The sequence below is a fragment of the Oncorhynchus clarkii genome, chromosome 27 (genome assembly GCF_045791955.1).
Source record: "Oncorhynchus clarkii lewisi isolate Uvic-CL-2024 chromosome 27, UVic_Ocla_1.0, whole genome shotgun sequence".
NCBI classification, from domain to species: Eukaryota; Metazoa; Chordata; class Actinopteri; order Salmoniformes; family Salmonidae; genus Oncorhynchus; species Oncorhynchus clarkii.
Genome location: NC_092173.1, coordinates 11,395,149 through 11,408,016, shown reverse-complemented (window position 1 = coordinate 11,408,016; position 12,868 = coordinate 11,395,149). Strand labels below are relative to the sequence as shown.

The following is a 12,868-nucleotide window of genomic DNA, read 5'->3' as shown; positions in this document are numbered from 1 at the left end:
CCCAAAAGAAAAGGCAGTGTATTTTGTTTAACAAGAACTAGGCTATTTATATCCACAGAGAAGGTGAAAATGTGGTTCCTTCTTGGAGAAGGTGAAAAACCTGTTGGTCTACCTCCTTGAGATTATTTTAAAAATGTAGACAACTGAGGCGGGCCTGCAACTACAGTGTTTTTGCCTCATCAATGTGACTGTGACATTTTTTAACATTCATTTTTATTGAACCTTTATTGAAGGATCAAGGAAACCGCACAGTGCTCTTGATAGTATCACTGATGTTTAATTAGCTCACGTATGAGGCCGATACGTAAGCTAATTAAATATCAGTGATACTATCAAGAGCACTGTGCGGTTTCCTTGATCCTTCATCTTGTTCAACTGTTGCCATGCACCTGCAAATAAGATTGCTCAGATGTGTGAGTGCCTTTTGAATTGAACTTTTATTTAACTTGGCAAGTCAATTAAGAACAAATTCTTATTTACAATGACGGCCTACCCCGGCCAAACTCTTACATCAGTCAGAATGTTTTGGAAACTCCTTTCCGGTCTTACCTGTTTTTCCTGCTTCACCCAAGCCCAGCCCATTTCGGTTTTAACCAGCATGCTGTGACATTTGGGAAGCATTGTCAGTCTTACTTAGAATGACTGTGGTCCACTCTATCTCCAGGACCTACATTTCCCGCCACCATGGCCACTGCCGCATGGCCTGAGGAGGAGTTTGTGTGCTCTGTCTGTCTGGAGATGCTACGTGACCCTGCCACGTTGCCCTGTGGTCACACGTACTGCCTGCCCTGCATCCAGGGGCACTGGGACCGGAATGAGGCCAAGGGTCAGTGTAACTGCCCCCAGTGTAGACAGGTCTTCACCCCACGGCCCTCTCTGGCCAAGAGCACAGTGCTAGTGGAGGCCATGGAGAAACTGAGAAGAAAGGGCATCCAGGAGCATCCCTACCTCTCCATCTCGTCTGCCCCACCATCCATGCCTGTCTACCTGGAGGTATGTGCTGACACAGGCCTTCACCAAGGGGGGGTGTACCCCCAGCTGCCAGTCGTCAGCCACAGGCTTTGCCCTCAACACCAGCGGCCCCTAGAGCTCTACTGCCATGACGATAAGGAATGTGTGTGTGACGAGTGTTGTCGTCATGGACACAAGGGCCACCGTGTGGTTAAGCCAGAAGAGGAGAGAAAGGAGAGACAGGTAAAGAACCATGACTGTGTTTTGTCTGTTGCCACAACTATTTTATTTGAATATAACGGCATCATCTGAATTTGAGAAAATACTGGGTGCTTGAGAGAATCCGGTGTTTCTGTATACTGTGTCCCTATGTGCAGAGGGAGCTAGTTCCGATGCAGGCCGAGACACAGAGGAGGATCCAAGAGATGGAGAAGGAGCTCAAGGAGTTCCCACAAGCTGCCCAGCTCCACAAAGTAAAGGAAACCCCTCATCAATGACAGTATGAGTAAAATATGTTGTGGTTACAACATTTGTTGTCAGAGCCTAGTAGTTAGTCACAGTTTCATAACACTCTGTCCCCTCTTTCACTTCTTCCTCGTCTCTCCCCCTCTATTCATCCCTCCATTTTTGCATTGCTTCTCTCAATGTCTGTGTCCCCTCTCTTCTCAGAGCTCAGTCCATGCCCTACAAAAGGAGGGTGTAGAGCTCTTCTCTGAGCTGGTGAAGAGTGTGGAGCTGATGAGTACCCAGGTCGGGGAGCTGCTTTGTACCTATGAGGCCTCCATGGGCAGCCGGTCTGAGGGCCATATCCACAAACTGGAGCAGGAGCTGGCCCAGCTCCGCAGGAAAGACCAGGAACTCAGCAGACTGGCCAGCATGCAGGATCACATCTGCTTCTTAAAGGTACAAGGGGACAAGATAATGGGATTGAGATGATGACAGTTTAATTCAGACAAGTGCCAATGACCATCCTCACCACCAGGTGTTATTGTCTTAATCTATAATCCTTCACAGAATTTCTTCACCCTGGAGCCCCTCACACAGAATGGGGGCAGAGAGGGGTTAGGGCTGGGTGAGGAGGCCCTTGTGTCTGAGATTCAAACCGTGATGGAAGAGCTAAGAGATGGACTAAAGGATCTCTGTAAATCCAGCATGGCCAAGCTCTTCCGAACTGGTGAGTCCATGGGCATTTTCAATGGCCTGAAACATATACAGGGAAATTAGGACCTGTTTTCCTATTTTCCCTTTTGATTGTGTTGGTTCTGTTGAGAATGCTCAAAGGTTGAGCAATATATGCTTCTCAATATTACTGAAACTGTTTCTTGCTTGTAGTGAATGATGCCACTCTTAGTCCATCTCAGTTGTTCAGTGGTCAAGCTGCAGGGAACGGAGCATCTACAGACAACAATCAGGTGGCTACACAAAACACAGGTAAGCATCTACAAGTCATGTTTTTTTTAAAAAGAAAACACAGAAAGGTGCAGCTGCCATTTCCTATCAGAATGTTAGTCTTTTTTTATTTGTGTTCATCTCTCTGCAGTTCCCGAGGTGCCATCAAACCCTCGACTGAACACAGGTACATTTTTCATTCAGTCTTTGTATGAGAAGATTATCAAGTACATCAACCTTTAATAACAGACTAAAGATGCTTTCCCCTTATTGCATTTTAGTATGTGAAATAACATGAAACCCTTCACCTCTACCTGCACCTAGCCGATTCAACTCCACGGAGTTGAGCGGCGACTAGTGTCGGCGGACTGGAGCTCCAACGTCACATATAGACGTTTTATATTTAAAAAAAGATTGATTTCAGCTCCCAGAGAATAGCCCGCAATTACACACATTGTGCGCTATACATTTATTTTTTAAATGTATGTGACGGAGCTCCAGTCCACCCATACTCAACTTGATCATAAATCGTTGAGTTTAGTTGGCTACCTCCACCTAGACCTCAAGGTAAATAAATGCATTGAGTATTCTGAAAAAAGTTCAAGTTTGATAATAACCATAAAAACAGCTTTTTCTCACCTCTATTGCTTTTCTTTAGTGAATGAGGTGACATCCACAGTGTACTTCCAAAGTTTTCATTAAAATGCAAATAAAATGTTGACATTAAACATTTTTCTTTTCTCTCACTTTTAGTGAACCAGGTGACCACTGTTGGTTTGGCAAACCCAGAGCCAAAAACCAGAGAAGAAATGCTCAAATGTGAGTACCCCTTTTACTGCTTTCCACCCTTTAAATAGTTATAGAAATGTAGCCAAATTCACCATTGAAGCGTCTTTAGATCTTCATACAAAAAAAGTGAGTGTGGACTACAAAGGAAGACAATAGCATCACCAGTCTTTCCTGTATTTCTCCATGTAGTTTGCTTAAATCCGACATTCGACCCCAACACTGCGTACCGCCACCTGAAACTGGGTGATGGGGATCGTAAAGCCACTCTGAAAGCAGAGAAGCAGAACCAGCCGGAGCACCCCGACCGTTTCATCTACTGGAGACAGATACTGTGCAGGGAGCCCCTGGCTGGAAGCCCTTACTACTGGGAGACAGAGTGGACGGGCCAGAAGGTGTGTTATTACTGGCATAGAAATAGAATTACTGGAAGGGGCCCAGTGTCCCAGGCTACGACCACGCTTGACTCAAAAACTAATGCGTACACACCAGTGGAGGCTGCTGAGGGGAGGACGGCTCATAATAATGTCTGGAATGGAGTCGATGGAATGTTATCAACCACATGGAAACCACAAGTTTGATACCATGCCATTCACTCCATTCCAGACATTATTATGAGCCGTCCTCCCCTCAGCAGCCTCTACTGGTACACACTCAATCTAATTATATTTCTATGGTCGTCATTAAGATCACATCAACTTATGTTATGTACTTGAGAGGTGCCCTTGATTTGAATCTATCATCAATTGACTAGTTTTCACTATTTTGGCTATGACTATTTAACTTTTTTATTGTTTGTCACTCAGATCACTATCGGTGTGGCCTACAGAGACTTGGGCAGGAAGGAGGCTGACGACAGCAGCAGGCTGGGCTACAACGAGCAGTCTTGGAGCCTGAACTGGTCTGGGACGGGCTTCTCCATGTGGCATGCTGGGAAGGAGACCCAGCTAAGTTCAACCAAGGCTCGCAGGCTGGGGGTGTACCTGGACCAACATGAAGGAGTACTGGCCTTCTACAGGATCTCCAACAACCAGGCCCATCTCATCCACTCCCTCCAGACAGACTTTACTGGCCCCCTCTATCCAGGGTTCCGCTTCTGGTCAGGGGTCGGGGCGTCTGTGACTCTATGTCAACTGGACTAGGCTGGCAACTGGTCGTTCAGATCCATTCTGGAAACCATGAGAAGGAAGTGAGCAATGACAATACAGTGCTCAGTGCTTAAGAACAGTTTATAGAACTGATAGGAAAGTTCCAGTAGTAGATGCTGATTTGCTGATAGCTTGTTCCAGCCATATCTCAGCTGCTGTCCTATTGTCATGTGCCTTTTTGGATTGTGAGAATTATATTAAAATGCATGATAAATAAATAAAAAATAAGCATAAACAAAGTTGATTCAGGTGAATTTGAATTGTTTTCAAAATGCCAGTAGTAGCTTTCCACATAGGAAGAGCAACACTGGAATACCTGTCACTCATTTGCCCACTGTTTTTTTTTCTCCTGGTTTGAGATAAGATTTGGCCCACCAGCCCATAATGCACTGTCATGACAATGATCTTTTGAGCTTACACTGCATTCTGAAACTATTAAGACCCATTGACTTTTTTCACATTTTGTTACGTTACAGCCTTATTCTAAAATTTATTACGTTTTTTCCTCAATCTATACACAATACCCCATAATGACTAAGCAAAAACAGGTTTAGACATTTTTTGCTAATTTATTAAAAATAAAAATGTCACATTAACTGTGGCAATTTGGACACACCTACTCATTCAAGGGTTTTTCTTCATTTTTACTATTTTCTACATTTTAGAATAATAGTGAAGACATCAAAACTATGAAATAACACCTATGGAATCATGTAGTAACCAAAATAGTGTTGAACAAATCAAAATATATTTTATATTTGAGGTTCTTCAAAGTAGCCCCGATTTGCCTTGACTGCTTTGCACTGGTACTGTAAGTATTCAGACACTTTACTCAGTATTTTACTTTGTTGAAGCACCTTTGGCAGCAATTACAGTCTTGAGGCTTTTTGGGTATGACGCTATAAGCTTGGTATTTGGGGAATTTCTCCCAATCTTCTCTGCCGATCCTCTAGCTCTGTCAGGTTGGATGGGGAGCGTCGCTGCACAGCTATTCTCAGGTCTCTCCAGAGATGTTCGATTGGATTCAAGTCCGGGCTCTGGCTGGGCCACTCAAGGACATTCAATGACTTGTCCCGAATCCACTCCTGCATTGTCTTAGATGTGTGCTTAGGGTTGTTGTCCTGCTGGAAGGTGAGCCTTCGCCCCAGTCTGAGGTCCTGAGCATTCTAGAGCAGGTTGTCATCAAGGATCTCTCTGCACTTTGTGCCATTCATCGATCCTTCTCCTGACTACTCCCAGTCCCTGCCGCTGAAAAACATCCCCACAGCATGATGCTGCCACCACCATGCTTCACTGTAGGGATGGTGCCAGGTTTCCTCCAGACGTGATGCTCGTGATTCAGGCCAAAGAGTTCAATCTAGGTTTCATCAGACCCAGAATCGTGTTTCTCATGGTCTGAGAGCCTTTAGGTGCCTTTTGGCAAACTCCAAGCGGGCTGTCATGTGCCTTTTACTGAGGAGTGGCTTCCGTCTTGGCCACTCAACCATAAAGGATCTCTCTGCACTTTGTGCCATTCATCGATCCTTCTCCTGACTACTCCCAGTCCCTGCCGCTGAAAAACATCCCCACAGCATGATGCTGCCACCACCATGCTTCACTGTAGGGATGGTGCCAGGTTTCCTCCAGACGTGATGCTCGTGATTCAGGCCAAAGAGTTCAATCTAGGTTTCATCAGACCCAGAATCGTGTTTCTCATGGTCTGAGAGCCTTTAGGTGCCTTTTGGCAAACTCCAAGCGGGCTGTCATGTGCCTTTTACTGAGGAGTGGCTTCCGTCTTGGCCACTCAACCATAAAGGCCAGAGAGCTCCCTGATTGGTGGAGTGCTGCAGAGATGGTTGTCCTTCTGGAAGGTTCTCCCATCTCCACAGAGGAACTCTAGAGCTCTGTCAGAGTGACCATTCTCCCCCGATTTCTCAGTTTGGCCGGGCGGCCAGCTCTAGGAAGAGTCTTGGTGGTTCCAAACATTTCCATTTTAAAAATGATGGAGGCCACTTTGTTCTTGGGGACCTTCAATGCTGCAGAAATGTTTTTGTACCCTTCCCCAGATCTGTGCCTCGAAAACAATTCTGTCTCAGAGCTCTAGGGACAGTTCCTTCAACCTCTTGTCTTGGTTTTTGCTCTGACATGCACTGTCAACTGTGGAACCTTATTTAGACAGGTGTGTGCCTTTCCAAATTATTTACCACAGGTGGACTCCAATCAAGTTGTAGAAACATCGCAGGATTGATCAATGGAGGAAACAGGATGCACCGGAGCTCAATTTTGAGTCTCATAGCAAAGGATCTGAATACTTATGTAAATATGATATTTTTTGTATATGTATTTGTATAAATTTGCAGAAATTTCTAATCCTCTTTTTGCGTTGTCATTATGGGGTATTCTGTGTAGATTGAAGAGTAAAAAAAATGTTTCAATCAATTTTAGAATACGGCTGTATCGTAACAAAATTTGGAAAAAGTCAAGGGGTCTGAATACTTACCGAATGCACTACATATTTAGAACTCTTTGTCTAAATCTGTATTGATACATAACTGTTAGGAAGAGACTATCATCGTCCTTATATATTATTAAATGCTGCACCATAATTGGCAAGGATGAATACAGTTGCATGCATTTTAAGGAAACAAGACATGCAAATTGTAACTTTTGGGGGAAGTCACACATACAGTGTTGAAGACATGCCAATTCATTCCTAACTATACCTACTGGAAGATGTAACCAATTATTTTCTCTTCTCCACCACTTACTTTATTATCCAGTTTGTTGCTTAGAGTTACATTTACATACATGTAATCACTCACGTGTTTTGACAATCTCACCACATAGAACTTCTGAGAGGATTGTGCAGTAGATTTGATGGAATAGTTAGTATTATGTTTTACATCAAATCACACGTTTCACAACTTTGCTCTTTCTCCCTCTCTCTCTGATCTAGATGTTGGATACATGTATGGTGGAAAAAGAGTGCATCAGTGTAGACTACACTGTAGAGTGTCTGGCCATTCAGAGTAGTAGTAGTGGAATTCCCCCAAATGTCGGACTGAAGTTGGACAATTAGGCCTGGCTCGCAGCCGGCGTTCCAAATCATCCCAAAAGTGTGTGATGGGATTGAGGTCAGGGCTCTGTGCAGGCCAGTCAAGTTTTTCCACGCCGATCTCGACAGACCATTTCTGTATGGACTTCACTTTGTGCACTGGTGCATTGTCATGCTGAAACAGGAAATGGCCTTCCCCAAACTGTTGCCACAAAGTTGAAAACACAGAATCATCTAGAATGTCACTGTATGCTATAGTGTTAAGATGTCCCTTCACTGGAACTAAGGGGCCTAGCCCTAACCAAAACAGCCCCAGACCATTATTCCTCCTCCACCAAACTTTACAGTTGGCACTATGCATTGGGGCAGGTAGCGTTCTCCTGGCATCCGCCAAACCCAGATTTGTCCGTTGGACTGCCAGATGGTGAAGTGTGATATATCACTCAATAGAACACGTTTCCACCACTCCAGAATCTAATGGAGGAGAGCTTTACACCACTCCAGCCGACGACTGGCATTGCACATGGTGATCTTGGGCTTGTGTGCAACTGCTCTGCCATGGAAACCCATTTCATGATGCTCCCAATGAACAGTTATTGTTCTGACTTTGCTTCCAGAGGCGGTTTGGAACTCGGTAGTGAGTGTTGCAACCAAGGACAGACTATTTTTACGCGCTTCAGCACTCGGCTGTCCCATTCTATGATCTTGTGTGGGCTACAACTTTGCGGCTGAGCCGTTGTTGCCCCTAGATGTTTCCACTTCACAATACCAGCACTAACAGTTGACCGGGGCAGCTCTAGCAGGGCAGGACTTTTACAAACGGACTTGTTGGAAAGGTGGCATTCTATGACGGTGCCACGTTGAAAGTTACTGAGCTCTTCAGTAAGGCCATTCTACTAATGTTTGTCTATGGAGATTTCATGGCTGTGTGCTCAATTTTGTACACCTGTCAGCAATGGGTGTCGCTGAACTAGCCAAATCCACTAATTTGAAGAGGTGTCCACAAACTTTTGTATATATAGTGTACTTTAACACCAAACACCCTGACAACCTACTCCCCCTGCCCTCCCTTCCCAACATACTATGCTGGGAATGAGTTCACTGTTCACTGGGGCGGCAGGGTAGCCTAGTGGTTAGAGTGTTGGACCACTCCAGCTTGTGTGCTGGAGAGTGTACTGGAAAGTTGCAAGTTTAAACCCCCGAGCTGACAAGGTACAAATCTGTCGTTCTGCCCCTGAACAGGCAGTTACCCCACTGTTCCTAGGCCGTCATTGAAAATAAGAATTTGTTCTCAACTGACTTGCCTAGTTAAATAAAGGTAAAACATTTTTTTTTTTAACTCTTGCTGATCAGCGCAAATCCAACACTATCGCCTATCGCCCGTTGCATCAGGAAAGGGTCCCCTGACGACTACCTGACACTCTCACCATCTCCCATTAAAATACACAATGAGCAGGTGGGAGCTGTCTGACACCTGAAAACACAGGTAAAGTGTTGTTGCAGTTCAATGGGAACTACATGGTCCGGGTGACAGACAATACCTGTCCCACATATCCAGGACACAAAGCCTGTCGCTGCCCAGTCCACAGAGGACAGAGTGGGAGGTGGGGTTTATAGGCCGAGTTCCTTTCCTGGTGACAGTCTAGCCATCCCATCCCGCTATCTGTGAACATCGATTGCCATCCCCAAGCTGCAAAATGAGAGGTGGGCGTCTATGATTTCCTATATGACAGGCATACTGCAGATTTAGGCTCCACAGTGGTTGAATGAGGACAGAGGAGTTAAGCTTTTGCACAGGGGCATTGTCATGCATAGTGCCAACTGTAGCCAAGGGGGTGCACCAATCCTGTCCTGGAAGGCAGCAGTCCTGCTGCTTTTTGTAAGGTGAAACAATTTAACATATCACTGGAACATGCTGCTAGATCAGGTAGTCTATGAGAGATTCAAGTTACAACGACTATTCCATGGCTCTTATGTTTATACTTTCCCCATTCAAATACAGTCTGTTCGGTTGTGAGTGGTGTTGATTCTCTCTGCACGTACCATTTGTCTAAGATAGTGTGTCGCGGCAGGTGTGTGTACAGTATATGGGAGAATGCATACTGTGGTGTAACTGTGTGCTTACTCTCTCCATCACTGTAACTAACATGCTCTCTTCTCCTACAGCTACCGTACTGCTGTGGTTGCTGGGTCCCCAGCTGCAGGCCGGGGACAAGTTGTCCGTCACCCTGCCCATCGGATGCTTCCTGTGCGACGAACAGAGCCACTACAACACCTTTACCGGCTTTCTGCTCTGCTCCACTGACTAAGTCTGAGCTGAAGCTACTGAGGCTACCACACCCCACCACCTTCGCCCTGTCTTTGACTCCCTTGCCCAGTCCTGCTTCAGGAAGGGAACCTGGAGCTGGTCTTGAGGCTCTGTGATGAGAATGTGATCAGGGGCCAGCTCCTCCAGTGAATGTCAATCAGAACTACATTCATCTTTCCAGGACCAGAACTAGGCTCCCCCCAGCCTTGACCATCCCCCAACAACTTTGGTGTAACAACTTCTTACCTAATCAAGTTAACAGGTGATGTATGCCGTGATGGGAAAAATACATTTGCATGTGTTAGATTATTTACATTTTTATAAGCCATGATTATACAACAAGTACTTGGTCTGTGTATATCTTTTATATCTCTCTGTGTTATTGCATTACTGTATTCATACTAATACTAACATTACTTAATGATCCTAAGGGTCCACAAATAGAGACAAACATTTAATGTACTGAGATGAGTGGGGTGAAAGTACAGCCTCTTTACAATAAAGATAAATGCCAAATTAGCATTTTTGAGGGGAAAAAAATCTCAAGTCTGTCACTAAAGTGACAAATAAACGCAAACAGACAACTCAACTTGCCTTTGTATTGCTATGAATTCACTCAACTAAATCGTTACACATTGAAAGCGTACATTGTCCTTTTGAGTGAAATTGATTAATTTGACACCACTTTATGTAATCTGATCATATTTTTCAACTTGTTGCTATTTTCTGAGCTCTGTACCATACAGCTCAGCATGTTGTCAGGGATGTACAGGCTAGGGGTGTACAGAGCAGTGAATTTAAGCCATCTGCATTAATACTGTATCTATGTAACTCTATCAGTATCTGTCTCTGTGGCCATCAGACTCCACATGAGACAGATTTGACCTCAGTGACCTCAGTGACCCAAGAGATAATGTGCCAGAAAATCCAGGGAGGAGTTATGGACGAGATAATATAATTTGCATGAATCAAAACAATAGAGGTGCACAAGTGTAATACAATGTGTATTTGGCTCGGCAATAGTGACATGAATATCTTTACAGCTTTTCTTATGTCCCTTTCAGCAACACATTACTTAAATGCTATGTACTAGCTACATACTGTATGTAGCACAACCAGTTCACTGGTCCTTGACCATTATTTATGTGTCATATATTTATGTCATCAACATACATGCAGACGTACAATGCAACATTTATAAATATAAACGCAACATACAACCATTTCAAAGATTTTATTGAGTTACAGTTCATATCAGGAGATCAATCAAATGTAATTAATGAATCAAATTGAACTAATCTATGGATTTCACATGACTGGGAATGCAAATATGCATCTGTTGGTCACAGATGTAATCTGATAATATTTTTCAACATGTTGCTATAATCTGACATCTGTACCATACAGTTATGCTCAACACGTTGTCAGGAATGTACAGGCTAGGTGTGTAAAGAGCAGTGAAGTTTAGCCATCAGCATTAACACTGTGGTCAGGTGCCACAACGAGGGACTTGGGAAAATTACACTTGGCCCGGAACAGGGCAGCATCAGTGGCAACCCGTCATTCAGGGTAAAGCCCCACCTTGCATGTTATTTTGGCATTAATAGGTGTCACATATCAGTTCGCAAACAATGTAAAATAAAAATCATTGAGTTAATAAAGCTGCATACAAATATGATCTCTTTTTTGCTTTCTTGAGTAAGGCAGCTCCAAAATGCAGGTGTTTCAGCCTACTGCAGCTCAGTGCTTTCTGTGGTGGTGGGGCAGCCAGCGGAAAATACAGAGTGAAGGGGTTGGTAATGTTCTCTAGTTACGCCGTGATTGGCTCAGTGTTCTGTCACTCATGGGGACACTACATCACCGCAAAATCTATGGGGAGAGCTCGAAAATTCAAGCCCCTTGGATGCTACCATAGAGTTACATTAGAAGTGCCCATCCAAGAAGGCTCAAGGTCATTGGCCACAGATAAAATTACTTAAAATCACGTCATATCTACAGTAGCTTTAATTGGAATGATCATGTCAAGCTTGCAGTCATCATCATGAATCAAGTCAACAATCTACTGGCAAATCCTTTTCAATCCTTGTCATGTGAAGAGAAATTATGAAGAGAAATGATAGATAAAACGTATCAGTACTCATCGGCCATTGAACATAAACATTAGACAACAAGTTGGAAATTGCAAATTCAACAATTAGTAGTTTGAAGGTGTTAGCAGTTGATGTTCCTCTTCAGTAACACAGACCACAAAGCAAATCAGGGGGAGAAAAATAGGTTTATTCAACGAGGACAAATCATGGATGTTATGCTGAGGTAGATGTTCATTATCCCCTGTCCACAGTAATTCTCTCCACAGAACAAAGAGACAGAATGTAGTTTAATAACCGAACCCTAGCCTGTGGTTGACCAATTAGAATTCCTTGCAATAAAACCAAATAACAAGTATCCTGTTTCAGGCTCAATGCCGAGACAAATTCCTCCCATGTCTCTGACCCATTGATCATTAATTCCCTACTACATAAAAAACACTATTTCCCATTGATTGTTAATTCCCTCTTGACCATTAGTCCTCTGCGCTGTGTACTTATCTTCAAAATATTCTTACACTTCCCCCAAGACCATTTTAAAAAGAAATATACTTCAAATGTCTTTTTAGAAAACATTTAAAAAATGAACAGTGTTAAAAAGCATTAGCACTAAGCACAAAATCATTCACATTAAATACCTTGCATTTCTATAAAACAGAAAGGGCATATTTTACTTGCTGTTAAAACAATAAATAGATTTTAAACAAAGTTATAGAAAATAAGTATTAACATATTTATGATTCCTTCCACATCCTGTATTAAAAGATTGTCTGCAAGTATTTAGTCAGCCACCAATTGTGCAAGTTCTCCCACTTAAAAAGATGAGAGAGGCCTGTAATTTTCATCATAGGTACACTTCAACTATGACAGACAAAATGAGAAATCACATTGTAGGATTTTTTATGAATTTAAGTATAAGTATTTGGTCACCTACAAACAAGCAAGATTTCTGGCTCTCACAGACCTGTAACTTCTTCTTTAAGAGGCTTCTCTGTCCTCCACTCGTTACCTGTATTAATGGCACCTGTTTGAACTTGTTATCAGTATAAAAGACACCTGTCCACAACCTCAAACAGTCACACTCCAAACTCCACTATGGCCAAGACCAAAGAGCTGTCAAAGGACACCAGAAACAAAATTGTAGACCTGCACCAGGCTGGGAAGA

The 12,868-nt window shown here is 43.5% G+C and overlaps 1 protein-coding gene across 1 annotated transcript; it reads left to right on the top strand.

Annotated features, from left to right (window-relative positions):
* Positions 1-645: 645 nt before the first annotated feature.
* On the top strand, positions 646-4,464 carry LOC139385410 (finTRIM family, member 86; the record flags this gene model as incomplete). Its single annotated transcript, XM_071130469.1, has 9 exons — positions 646-1,194; positions 1,329-1,424; positions 1,621-1,854; positions 1,966-2,125; positions 2,284-2,442; positions 2,492-2,527; positions 3,094-3,159; positions 3,319-3,521; positions 3,933-4,464. Coding segments are annotated over 9 exons (1,839 nt in total), but the record flags the coding sequence as incomplete, so codon positions are not given.
* Between the last annotated feature and the right edge of the window lie 8,404 nt (positions 4,465-12,868).